Source organism: Rhipicephalus sanguineus, chromosome 5 (assembly GCF_013339695.2).
Source record: "Rhipicephalus sanguineus isolate Rsan-2018 chromosome 5, BIME_Rsan_1.4, whole genome shotgun sequence".
Classification (NCBI taxonomy): domain Eukaryota; kingdom Metazoa; phylum Arthropoda; class Arachnida; order Ixodida; family Ixodidae; genus Rhipicephalus; species Rhipicephalus sanguineus.
In genome coordinates this window covers 97711280-97725112 of record NC_051180.1, presented here as the reverse complement: position 1 = coordinate 97725112, position 13833 = coordinate 97711280, and the positions used below count along the sequence as shown (strand labels likewise).

Genomic DNA, 13833 nt, shown 5'->3' with positions numbered 1-13833 from the left:
TTATAGCCTCCGTTACCTGCGGGCACAGCAGTATAACGAAGCTGATACGGACTTGCCGAGAGGTCTCTGCGCTCGTCGAACATTGAACCGCCCAAGGCTCTCCTTCCTCCCATACATTGCTCCCTATGCTCAGGCATGCCCTGTATACAATTCCGTCTTCTATTCGATCCTGCCACCGAACAATGGGTCGTCAGTTTCGGGCTTCTTTCTTAATTGAAGCCTTATCTACGATGCTATTCAAGTGCTCACCCGCCGCACTCACCCCGCCAGATGCGACAACCGCGCGATCCACGCACATCGAGCTGTGGCAGCGATGAAGACGCATGTGGACTCTCACAAAACCGAGAGTATTGACTTCACGTCGGTACGGAGAATTTCAGCCTCTAACGCTATGCCTAACTCAGGGAAAACCAATTAATGTGGACTACTCGCCAGGTTTCCTAAAAGGTACGACAACGATGTTTTTGTTAGTTATATGGCTATCGCGTTTCATGTGCCATTTTATTTAGTTACTAGTTTTCTTTCGCCCCTGCACTCCATGGTGAGCGTACGGGTTTTTCTTTCTTAACGCATACATGCGGTGTTGGGACGGTGAAAAGCTTCAAAACTGCTTTAGCACCACTTAACTGTTACGCGCAGCTCATTTAATAACCAGATGTGCAAGTTTTGATGCGGTATACTTCGAACGTGCGGTGTCTGCACCAATCATATGATGTGGTGGTGCTGCTTCCGATGCCTGTGATTGTGAATCGTTTGTTTTACGTGCCTCTGCAGCGTTTCTTTTATTGCTTCGCTATTTCATATTTTCTTCACTATTTGTCTTAATTTCCTTACACAGCGCTATGACACGGTGGACAGGTGTTGACCTACCTATTTCATCAGCAATTTTCATAATTTCTAATAATATAATGAAATAGCGAGGCACACGCCTCTCAAATGCGGTAAAAAAACATGGGATCCCTATAGGAATATGTATAACGAAGCTCAAGTGTCTTCACAGACGTAGTTGGGCGTTTGTTGCGCATTTTTTCGCCCCAAGAGCGAAGAAATGAACGCTACAGCATCAAATTGTAATGTTACGCGAAGAACGGCAAGCCGCTCGAAACTTGCAATGCGCTGCTCAAGCAGAAAGGACGCGCGAAACGAACATACACAGGATGAGCGCGAACTGTCACAGTTGTAACTTATTTCTGTGTTAGCAGCGCGCTCCTTTCGCAAAAGCGGCCGCTGCAGTGAGCTAGGTGACCTTCGTGCTCTCAACGGAAACTTGCAGGCAGAGCGCAAGACGTACAAACCACCGAGATCACGAGATAAGCGCCCGCACGAGCGACCGCGCCCTGTCGAGGCGCGCGCTAATCCGCGTGGGGGACGACTTTTAAAGCGCGCTCTTCGAGCCCTTCACGCCATCTCACTAGTGATAACGAAAACACGCTGTACCGCCGATCTCAGAGTACCACCACCGGCAAATGGTGTACATAAATAGCTCGCCGTTAGCATAGCAGAGAACATGCCGTCCGTGGCAGAGTCGTTTCGCGCTGGCGATCGAGAGGTCGTAAGTTCAACTCCCGGTGACGGAACTTTTTCTTATAGTTTTTTCTTTGCCATATGTTAGTCTTTATAATTTACAACGTCATATCCGTGACGGAAATGCGCCAGTGGAGCCGTGGTGGACCCCGGCATGAAACACTTTCGTGTTAAAAGAAATAAAAATACATGTACGCGTGTCGTTAGCTGCACCATGAGGAAAAGCTCCGTTTTTGTCATGCAATTTCCAGTATGGTGTAATGCAGTTTTTTCAGCATTGTGCCTGCATATATTATTCCAGAAGTCCAGACATGCGCGAGGAACTCGCGCATCGAAAAGATCACACGGCGATCGCCTGTTTCCTAATTGGACGGCACTTTGTCGCCATAAACATACTTTCGTTAGGTCGAGGCTTACTACACTTTAGTGCCTGAGGCAGCGGCGGTGGTTTGTTGACAACCAGCGCTCCGAAATGTGTGGCATGCATTAAACTGTGCCCACATTATATTTTAGGAGTGTAACACGACGACACGTTTTAGGGTTTGCTTGCTAGCTACATGCACCGCTGGCGTCAGCGCCCAAAGGCCACTTTAATATATTCAAGTAGATCAGTCTGCCGTCGCATCACGCGTGATATGCCAAGCCAAAAGATGTCGTCTAAGCCGCCGAAGGACAGAAAACAGCGCACATTTTTCGATGTTCCGTCGAATATCAAAGGGAGGGAAAGTGGGGCATAGAAACAGTGAGATTGGTACGCGCTGTATATATAACAGAGGTGAACAGCGAACCGTGATAGTATGACAATGTACTGAATCAATGAATAAGAAAACTGTGCGCGTAAATGGCGATGGAGTACGCGACATCTTACAGTATGATTTTGTCGTCAAACCCTGCGCGCAGTGGAGTAAAGCACTGATCTGTTTTGAGAAAGTCTTAAGACGTCACATATAATATTGTTTTCTCATCATAACGCTTTACACAGCCTATACTGCCTATATCCTGACGTACTGACTTCTCTCAGTCGTAGGTACGCTACCGCCGCGTGGCACGCTTCGCGAAGTAACCAGTGTTTGCGTCAAGGGGCGGCCTGAACTACCTCACACTCTCGGACGACAACCCGGCTTAAATGTCAGTGGAATACAAGAACCTTCTTGAGCACAGCAGGGTGTGATGCTAATGCACACATTCTTGGGCGCTATTCAGTATCCCCGCGACACAGCTTGCTTAAATACGACAAGTATAGCGCAGCCTACAAATTAAAACAGTCATCGCCTCATGAAATTCTCTCCAGATATTCATGTCCCGTTTTGCTATAATTAAACAAGAAACTAAGCTTCATTTATAAGCGCAGCTTTCTTAGGTGTCGCCCGGTGGGATGCTCTCTACTTAAAGGGACACTGAACAAAAAATTTTAAAATTCACAAGAACATCGGAATTCCACTCAGAAGACGCGACTGTTCCGAATTAACAGAGTTTACTTCACATGTGCTTGAACATTTGGCCGTAGTTTTGGAGGATTGTGAGCGCGCGGCGGCTGCACGCCGGCGCGCGCGGAGCGGCGCATCGATGGCCGTGACGTTAAGCATCTCCGGCGGAAGAAGGGTGCACGCTTTCCTCTCCTGCTACTTCCCTGTCTCCACCTCCCCTTTACATCCCACCCTCCCCTTCCACAAAGGCGCTGAGATGTGCCCCACCCGGGAGCATAGTTCGCGGCCGATGTCGTTCGTACTGCTTCTAGGAACCGTAGTAGGAGCGGAGTGGGTTGCGAGACGTGGGTGACGGCTGGCGTGGTTGGCACCCCCGTCTCCTGGGACGTTAAACGCCACCTCCTCTAATTCACGGCGCGGTCGCTAGACGCGGCAATTTGTGAAAAACACATTAAATTCATTAATTTTCTCTAGTTCTCTAGTTGTGCTAACCAATTTGGGCACCCAAGCTTCCAAATGGGCAGAAAATCTCGGCTGCAAACGTTTTGTGCGGTATCATTTTAAAGGCGTACTGACGCAAAAATATTGCATCTTGTTTTTTCTGATGCAATAAGTAGCTAACAACTCACTCATTACGGCTGAAAAGTTCCTTTGCTCGAGCGAACACTTGACGGCTAACTATTCGGAAACGTTCTTATAGCGCCCAGTCGCAGTTTCTGTTTCAGACAGCGCCGAGAGAGGCGGGACCCAGAGGGGATTGTTGGTAAATGCAGCTGGCCACGTGAGCGCATAAACCAGTGACGTGGTCGCCACAGTTGCCACGGGCGGCGTTGCGTGCACGTGAGCACGTCAGCGCATAGCTGTGGTTGCTTGCCAGACCTATGCGCAACTCTGCGACTCTGCTACCTAAAGGTAGCATATACAGTAACTCTAGTGAGCACCAAGTTGATAACTGCGGGAGCGAGCTCACGCAAGGAGCAACACCAGCTCGTGACGTAGCTGCTTCTTGGTTGTTTACACTCGAACCGAGTTGATGTCAATGTCGCAAGGTGCTCCACTTCATGTGCGGATGCGTGGCACGCACTTTATAATTGATTTATATATGTTCTGAGCTATATAAGCCTCTGATGTTTTGTAGTTGATGCATGTGTGTCCACACAAGCCTATCTCACAACTTGTCTCGCCTTCGAATTGTGTCAGTACTCCTTTCAGGAGGCCACCAGCCGAGTTTTTGTAGTAGTGGAGTAGTAGGTTTTGTTGTTGTTGTTGTTGTTGTTGTTGTTGTTGTTGTTGTTGTTGTTGTTGTTGTTGTTGTTGTTGTTGTTGTTGCAGACGACAACTATGGCCACAATAATAAACACCTAACATTCAGCCATATCAGTAGCCAAGCGTTCGTTAGCCAAACAAGCGAGCGCAGTGAATTTTAATCATAGCGCTGACCGAAAGTCGAATAACGGTGTCAGCAAGCGTTTCCTTTGGGCACTTCGTGTGCATTTGAAAGCAAAAACAGAGCTGCTTCCTCCGTGAATTGTACATATGTTCGTAGTCGTTTACAGGCAATCATTCTAACGTTGACGCAGAAAATTTATTCCACCACACAGCAGGCGAAAGTGCGAAAACGGTTTCGACAGCTTCGAGCTCGGCTGCGAAAGACCCTGTGGCAGGGAGATTTCAACAGACGTTCTTTATCATTTTTATTTTTGGAACCACTGAACAAGAATAAACGTTCCTGCAACTTACAACAATCACGTTTCGAGGTTACCGAGGTACGATGCCCTTTCCCATACCATAAGCACCTGTTGCTAAGCTACGATGCTGTACTTGTTTTATTTTTCCTGTAGGATGGATATGCGCCTGCTCTTTATTATAATTCGTTTCTGCAGCAACTTACCCGCACGCAGTGTATTTATTCTTAGTGTCACCTTTTATAGGTGTATTGGTTTTCCTTTGTTTCTTAAAACTAAGCTTCTGTTCTACGTATTGCTACAAAAAGTAACGTAAAATGTGAAATCTCGTTTCGAGTCTCGTATTCTAAATAATCTCGGAGGCCATACTTTACGCTTTTTGTTGAATCCCGGGCGGTGGCGCTGCAAATAACTACTCTCACTGTGAAATTTCTTCTATTTTACTTCACATTTTGCGTTACTTTTCGAAGCAACACGTAGCATCTGCAAGCTAGTTTTAAGAACAGAGGAAAACCAATACAGCTAGAAAAAGGTGACACTTAGAATAAAAACCCATCATCTACAGCTGCGATTCGAACCCAGGCCTTTTGAGTGGGAAGCGGGCATTCTACCCCTACTAGAGTGTACTAGAACTGTAACCCCTAATCCATAGGCGTGCGCACGGGGGGAGGGGGGGGCGCCCCCCCCCTATTCACCTAAGAGGGGGGGGGGGCGAAGTCAGCCCCACACATTGACATATTAGGGAGGGGGGCGCTGCAACTCGGGGGGGGGGAGGCGCAATGTCAGCGCCATACATTGACATAATTGAGAGGGAGGGCGCTGCGACGAACCTTCGCCCCCCCCCCCCTGAAGGGGAACCCTGCGCACGCCTATGCCTACACCACTTCGGCGGATCCGCGCACGACACTTAAACGAATACAGATTGCAGACTACCGATCACAGAGCCACAAGCGGATTGACCCTGTTCGGGCTTCACTTTTTGAAGCTCGGTCCGAGCACTCCCCTGTTCTAATACACTCCAACGCGGTAAAAGGAAAAGGTTATGTTAGCGCATGCATAAGATTAGTTACAGGTTTGTTATTTGGTTATTTATTGATGCTCGGAAAGTGCTTGTGTGGGGCTGTTCAGCCTAAGTTCAGCCAGACCAGGCTCACACAACTGCTGTCACATTCAGCGGAATTGAGCAAAGCTTAAAAAATTCTTTCGAACTTTCACCCGCCGCGGTGGTCTAGTGGTTATGGTTCTTGACTGCTGACCCGAAGGTCGCGGGATTGAATCCTGCTCCGCGGTGGCGGCATTTAGATGAACGCAATATGCTAGACGCTTTAGATTTAGGTGCATGTTAAAGAACCCCAGGTGGTCAAAATTTCCGGAGCCCTCCACTACGGCGTCTCTCATAATCATATCGTGGTTCGGGGACGTACGTGAAACCCCAAGAATTATTATATTTTGATTTTGAGCATGAAAGTCAAATGCGTTGCTTCCTGTCAGAAATGTTGATAGTTCACCGCGAAGTCGACGTCTGCGTGCATATACGCACATGCAACCGCCGCCTGTTTGTACCCAGAAAACAAAGACAAAGCTCTAAGCGTGTTCACGTGAAAAATGCATGCTGTAATGCTCAGACGTGTGAATTTGTAACCTTTGGAAAGACAGATGTGTATGTTGTAGCAGAATTGAGGCATACCAGCAAGGGATTCCAGGAAAACCTCCTCAAGAGACACAAAAGATAGAGTCCCTGCCAGTGCCGGTTGGGTCTGAATGAGACTGTGCATTTCGCGTCAACGTACCGAGTAGCGTGGCGAGCACCCAAAGCTATCGTACGTCGGGTTTTTTTTTTTTTTTCCTCTACTCAAGTACCTCTCTGCAAATGCTGTCACTCCATGAAATACCAAGCTAAGAGGCAGGCGATCTTGCGACGACCTTGCGGACATAAGCCGTTTATTGAGCAAACTCGCGCCTGACCAAACGTACAACTGGGCAGCGATAGCGACGAGAAAGCCCGATGTCATCACTTCGGATGAGAGGTGTTAGGGACTCAAACCTATCTCTTAGGGCGTCAGCGCACATTTCAGATGAACTCGGAGGTTATCGCGACGATTCAAGCAATTGTGAGGCAAGCAATGCGGAGAATAACGCAAGGGCATTCCGATAAAGAAATACAGCATCTCTCGTGGGAACAGGAGCTTGATAAGCGTGGCGAGTGTGGTAAATGAGGACGCGAAAATTTTTATTGTAAAGAAACACGCGCGGCATTAGTCCTTCTCGTCCTACAGACGAATAGTGTCAAGCATGCATTGCCTTTACACTGTTGAGGCTACGGACACGTGCCTGGAGCCTGGACGACCCTGCAGTATATCGGCTATGTCACTTCCACGTGGGCAAGGTTACCCGCACTCCCTACTGGGACATCGTCCGCCCACACCTGTTTAGCTTTGGGATGGTAAACGCACATCTTTACTATCAACCAACTCGACCGCAAATGCTCATATCCCAACTATATTAGTTTAATTCTGACAAACAATATGACCACCGCTCTTTTGGAGTGACTCGAGTTGTGCGATCTGCGCGAGTTCTGGAATTATCTGCTTCCAAAATACCGGTGCTGCTCTGTGTTCATTAAGCTACCTGGCGGGGTTTTAAATCTTCACTTTCACTAATGCGACTGTGGAATTTCGCGAGGGCAACTGCAAAAGGGGTTTGAACTAGAGGCTGCCAAATTTCGGTATTTCTGCTGTAATTCAACAACGAAATCTAGATAGGGCCCAAAACGTTTCCGCCGGATCTCGGTCGTGCTGACACGTAAGATCTCTTAAGCGTACGAACGCAGTCAACATAAATCATGGTGCAATTAGAAAAGGTGACAAAACCACACTATTATTATTATTATTATTATTATTATTATTATTATTATTATTATTATTATTATTATTATTATTATTATTATTATTATTATTATTATTATTATTATTAGAACGAGGTCCGCCGTAGTTGGGGACTTTAATTTTGTCCACCTGGGGTTCTGTAACGTGCATTATCTCTAAGAGCAATGGTGTTTTTACATTTCTTCCCCAGCGAAATACGGCCACTGCGGCTGTAAATCAAACTCGCGTCCTCCTGTGAAACACCTCAGCCGCTAAGCAACCAGCGCGAGATGCAGTTTTGCCACCGCGCACACATTTTCCCGGCGTGCAAGGATAAAGCTTCTGCTTATTTTATTCTCAAACTTTGTTTCCAACCTTGGTCATACGCTGTCATCATTTTACAGTGGCAGTAATTGATCAATGTTGAAGGCGGAAACAGCACAGCGATTTCTATTCTTCACATAAAGGACATTTTATATCAGTTCAATGACCTGTAAACGCTGTAAGAATCGGTGCCCTCTGGTCTATATTAGTTACCTATATACACACGGAAACTAAGATTTTTGCACCTTAATTATCTGTGCCATGTCTGTCACCTTACCATGAGGGTTAGCATGAAACATTTAATGGAGACGTCTGCTTTTCCGCTACTTCTTGTAATGCATATAAGCATGAGAAAAAAAAAGATATAATTTTGGTAGGCGTCGCTTTCGAACTGTCGTGTAACATGTTTATGCGCATCAGGTGGTTACCGCCCACCATTAATACAGTTAACAGCAGCTTCTCGCACAGCAGACATAACCTGAGTTCACTGTCATGTACAGTGCTCAATATCATTTAGCGCCTCATTAGTAGGGGTCCTAATCAAGGGACAAGCAGCCACTCTCAAGGGCACAAAAATGCTTACTCGGTATACAGACGTTATCAGCGGTTCAATGTTTATCCAAAATAGGGCAGCTGCGATTGTAACTCTCAAGAATAACACACGGTAACATTCACGGTATTACGTTCAGTGCTTGTTTCTCACCAATACCAAATTTTAACAGCGGAGCAGTTCTAGAGCTCGTCCTGACGACAGATGAGTGTCCGAATGTCACGCTCCGGTTCCCAGATGCACCCATAGATAGCGTAACTGCCTCGGTAGCGGTAGAGTCACTGTATATGCTACCTTTAGGTAGCAGAGTAGCGCATAGGTCCGGCTAGCAACCACAGCTATGCGGTGAAGTCGCACTTCGTTTTTGCAGGCGACATGCCTACCGTGTCGCCGATTAACCTGTCTGGCGTGTCGAAGACCGGGGATAAACATTGGCTGTCGATGGCTAGTGTTAATTCAGTTCGCTGCAGCGGCGGCGCCGAGAAATACAAAAATTGGCCTGAGCGTCAGCTTCTCATCAATGCATGGTTGCTAGCGGCGTCTGGAAGACAGATGCGCAACTATGCTACCTAAAGGTAGCAGAGTTGCGCGTAGGTCCGGCCAGCAACCACAGCTATGCGACGAAGCCACACCCTGTCTTTGCAGGCGACATCCTTAAGCGCGTCGCCAATCGACGTGCCTGGCGTGTCAACGACCGGTGATGAACTTTACTGGCTATAGACCTTTTCACGGGAAAGAAAAAACACCTCCTTTCGGGACTGTATCACGGAAGCACAAAGACTCACAGCCTCGACAGCGCATTTTAGAGGGTTCACACCTATTAAGGGGATTATGGCGGCGCCCAGGAAGCCTTCTGTGAGAAGGTCTATAAGTAGTGTTAATCCAGGCAGGGAGTCAGGGGCGTAGCCAAGGGGGGGGGTTGGGGGGGTTCAAACCCCCCCGAAATTTTTCAGTTTTGCTTGCGTATATATACACGCACACATACAAACACACGCACGAACATACATAAAGTATGGTTGAACCCCCCCCCCCCCCCGAAAAAAATTTCTGGCTACGCCCCTGCAGGGAGTATAACTGGCCTGCGCATCAGCTTCTCCTCAGTGCACGGTTGTAGGGGCGTTTGAAAAACAGACGCGCAACTCTGCTACCTAAAGCTGGCATATACAGTAACTCTAAGTCGTGGTAGGGTTACTGTATTTGCTCCCTCAGGGGGAACATTACAGTAACTCTAGGTCGCGGACGAAGCTGTATAGCTGCACAGTGAAACGTGAAAGGGTGTTTCTCTGAACTCGGTTCCTATATACACTCATACATAACGTAACTGCTTCAGTCGCGGCCGATTCTTTCATCTTTGGCAATTCTTTCATCTTGCCACTCTCCGCGCCCCGCCCCAGCACGGCCCACTTTTCATGACGTACAACCACTCTCCTGGCCGGCGGGGCGGCGGAGATGAGCCGCCATATTTACACCACCTCTGTGCAGCGCGCGCGGGTATTGTATATGCATCCTGGTATCCACGCGTGAACTGTTTAGGTGAATTGGTTGTTGCGCGCTTGTTTGCTGATATAGTAACTCTGAAGGAGTTCGATCGTTTAAGCTTCAAAAAAAAAAGAAGCGTTTGCTCTTTGGGTTCGAAATATTCGCCCAAAAAATGGAGCCCGACCAACCGCGACGATGACGTACCGGCGTAATCGCCGCGCCGCGACGTCACTGCCCCGCCTATTCGCGAGACTCTCTCCATATACGGCTCTGAGTCGCGGACGAAGTGGTAGCCTCACAGTGATTACAGAAAATAACCAGAGAAACACAGATGAATCGCAGCTCCGCTGCTTCTGCACATTTCACACTGGGTGGAACTGGGGTAATTTTTTATTCCACGTGCCTGTCACTTCCATCCCGCACACGTGCAGGTTCCGACACTGCGGAGGTCCAATGGAGCGAGGATTCATCCAAGGTGGCGGCCTCTCGGCGCCGTCTTGCCATCTGCGTGGCTGCCGCCTACTTCGCCATGATGTCAGTCGGCCTCATGTGCGCCTACTCGTCGCCAGCGCTACCGTACATTCGAGAGCGGTTCAATCTCACGAACGACGAGGTCACGTGGTTCGGGTCCCTCGTGCTCCCCGGTGCAGTGCTGGGTGGTCTGATCGAAGGTAACCTCGAGCTTGGCGTATTCAAAACCTATTCAAGTGGTGTCCCCGCAAGAATTGACTGAGACATCCAGTGACAATTGACACAATTTTTTTAAGGCGAAAACCTTAGATGTCTCAAGAAACGCGATAAGTGACCGTCGACGTCAACAAGAAATGTTCCCAAATTTCAGGTGGTCGCAAATGACGTCATCACTACGTCACAGAGCGGCAAAATTTGTGACGTCATTGTGACGCCACTATGGCGACACATAACATGACGTCACGTGGTGACGTCATGTTAAGTCGATTATCACCCTGACAAGGTCCCGACGAAAACAGAGCTGCTTGCTGAACCGTTAGCTCAAGACCAGGCCCGTAGCCGGGGGGGCGGGGGTGGGGGGGGCGGTGGGCCCAGGCCTCCCACGAAATTCTTATGATGCATGGTGTTTTACTGAAAATAATGAAAATAGGCATTTTTCTCAAACAGTCAAGGCTTTCAGCAAGTGCCCCCCCCCCGAAAAAAATTCCTGGCTACGGGCCTGCTCAAGACATTGCTTCTTCAGCCAGTGTTGATTATTCTTTCGGCGCAGATGTTCGATAAAGTTGTATGTGAAATGTTGAAGTAACACTAACAAAAAATTGTACACGCCAGACTAAGTATGTTTAATTTTTTTGAAACGCAACGATGTTCTTTCGCTGAGGGCACTGTGCAAAACTTCTGCGTTAACAGGTACCAAACACGAAATTTTCATTTGCGCTAGTGAATTACTCTTCCACAATGTCAAGAACACTATACTACTACAGCAAGACACAAGGTGATCACATTGTCCAGTAATTTACTTCTCGTAGCGTTAAGGATAAGTTAAGGCAACACAGTTTTAAAGTGATGTGCTTTCGCAGCATTAGTGTTACGCTAACTGTTCTTAGTATTACTACAAAAGCAACATAAATCATCGTATCAAAGCGCAAGTGCCATTTTTTAAGCGACTCTCCATCTTTTCTCTCAAACGTTTCAAATAAAGGGAAACGTCGTACTAGGAAGTTTATGACACAATACGACAGCAGCATTTGTTATGCTGGAAGGTTCGTTTAGATGCTACGTTCAGCATATCAAGTATACTTCCTCAAGAAAGCTCTTGGTACTTTTCAGGTCAACTAGTAAACCTAATAGGGCGCCGGAAGACCATGGTCACAGTCGCCGTGTGGTTCGTGTCCGGTTGGATGTGTATCATCCTGGCACCATCGACGCCATGGCTGATGGTCGGCCGTTTTCTGACAGGCGGTGGCATGGGCACAGCAGCGCCCGCTAGTTCGGTTTACCTGTCGGAGGTGTCTCCTGCACACATGCGAGGCCTGCTCAACACGGGCTGCAACCTGCTCTTCGCCGTCGGTATCCTCTTGGGTTACACCATGGGCAAGTGGCTGTATTACACCTGGCTCGCCGTAGCTTGCCTCGTGCCAGCTTTCGTGTGTGGCGTGGCATTCGCCCTCTACGTCCAGGAATCTCCGCGATGGCTCATCTTGAAGGGTCGTCGAGCGCAGGCCATGGAAGCGCTGAAGTTCTACAGGGGACCACGCATCGGTGAAGAGTTCAGCTCCCTGGAGCGCAGCGCCGCAGATCTGCCGGGTCTCACGCTGGCCGAGATGCGAAAACCGTACATCTACAAGCCGCTCTTGTACTCTCTTCTGCCCATGTTCATGCAGCAGGCTGCAGCTGTCAATGTCGTGCTCTTCTACGCCAAGGACATCTTCGACGAGGCGGGCACGTCCCTAGATTCACATAACTGCTCCATCATCATGGGAGGTATTTCCGTAGTGATATTCACTGTGGCCACGGTGCTCGCCGACAGGGCCGGGCGCAAGGCACTGTTCGTCGTGTCGTCAGTCGTCACCATGGTCGGCCTCGGACTGCTCGGCCTGTACTTTTACCTGAAAGACGTAAACGGCGAAGAATTTTCCAAAGAGTACGGCTGGTTCCCGATTCTAGCCATCGCCCTGTACGCCGTGGGACATTCTTTAGGCCTGGGCCCGCTGCCGTTCGTCTTCATGGGGGAACTGATCCCTCTCAAGGCTAAAGGCCTGGCTTCGAGCGTGTGCACTGCATTTCTTTTCGCGACCGGCTTTCTTTTGGTCAAAGAGCATTTCGACATTCAGAGCCTTCTGAGTGCCGCCGGTGCGTACTGGCTCTACGGTGCGCTGGTACTGGTTGCGTTCGTACCTTTTGTCGTGTTTGTCCCAGAGACCAAGGGCAAGAGTTTGGAGGAAATTGAAAAACTTTTCGGTGGCAGCGGCTCGGAGCGAGCGGGCTTCTCGGAAATTGCGGACGACTTGAGACTAAGTACTCTGTAGCGCTACATTCATTCCATATGAATTGTCGAACGTGGAATGCAACCTATGATGCCTCTTTTAAGGCATAACAGTGGTGCAAATGCCACATGGTAAAAGGCTAGGAAAAATAGCCGTTTGTAAATAACTGAGTGGAATTGTTCCCTCTCCCCTCACTTTATATCATGGTGCTACAGGAAAATTCAGCGTAAGCACAAGTGGTGATCATCGTCATTGAGGATTTTATTTTTACCGCTCTGACCCGAAGGTCGCGGGATCGAATCTCGGCCGCATTTTCGATAGAGGCTGAGATACTCGAGGCCCACGTACTTAGATTTATGTGCACGTTAAAGTACCCCCAGGTGGTCGAAATTTCCGGAGTCCTCCACTACGGCGTCCCTCATAAATTTTAGACGACAACGATCATACTTGTACTCCTATATAAGGTGCATGCGTTCGTGTGTAATTAATGAACCAGATGTAATGTGCCCCGTGACCGCTAGTAGCCCCTTCCTGATCTTACTACGCTTGCTTTTCTGCATGACAACAAAGTACTGCGGCGAAAGTGCCTTAAGGAGCGCTTTGCACACGATAGACGGAGGCCAAGCTCCTTCGCCAAGACCGTCCGCTTCGTCTCTGGGGGTCTTCGTCCACCTTTAATGAGACTGCATGGCAGACCCGCAGCCCAAGTTTCAGTCTTGTTTCATATAACGTCTGATTGCGGGGACATGACTTGCATCGACGTGGCAGGCGCGTGTTAATAGAGTACAAAGACGCTGCTGCCTTTAGCACAGAAGCACGCGTCAACGCGTCGAAAAAAAAGCGCGATGTCAACGTCATCTGTAACCTAAACGCGAAGGCGCCTAAAGGCCTCCAATATTCGCGCGCACTATCTCGGAGGCAACGATATCGTCGTTTTGGGACGTTAAACCGCAATAATTATTACTATTACTATTACCGCTAATTGAGCACTCAAGTATCCAGGACATACTCGATTTACCTGTT

At 48.5% G+C, this 13833-nt stretch overlaps 1 protein-coding gene across 1 annotated transcript; it reads left to right on the top strand.

Annotated features, from left to right (window-relative positions):
• The first annotated feature begins 272 nt into the window (after positions 1-272).
• Positions 273-13234, top strand: LOC119394045 (facilitated trehalose transporter Tret1). The gene is made up of 3 exons (XM_037661258.2): positions 273-447; positions 10285-10524; positions 11654-13234. Exons 1-3 carry the CDS (start codon positions 324-326, stop codon positions 12850-12852), a joined length of 1563 nt encoding a protein of 520 aa, XP_037517186.1. The 5' UTR covers positions 273-323; the 3' UTR covers positions 12853-13234.
• Positions 13235-13833: the final 599 nt, after the last annotated feature.

Excerpts from the sequence above, each read along its gene's own strand:
- LOC119394045 (XM_037661258.2), top strand. The coding sequence starts at position 324 with ATGTGGACTCTCACAAAACCGAGAGTATTGACTTCACGTCGGTACGGA. Across the intron at positions 448-10,284 it reads CTCGCCAGGTTTCCTAAAAG|GTTCCGACACTGCGGAGGTC; the intron begins GTACGACAACGA and ends GCACACGTGCAG. Across the intron at positions 10,525-11,653 it reads GCTGGGTGGTCTGATCGAAG|GTCAACTAGTAAACCTAATA; the intron begins GTAACCTCGAGC and ends GGTACTTTTCAG.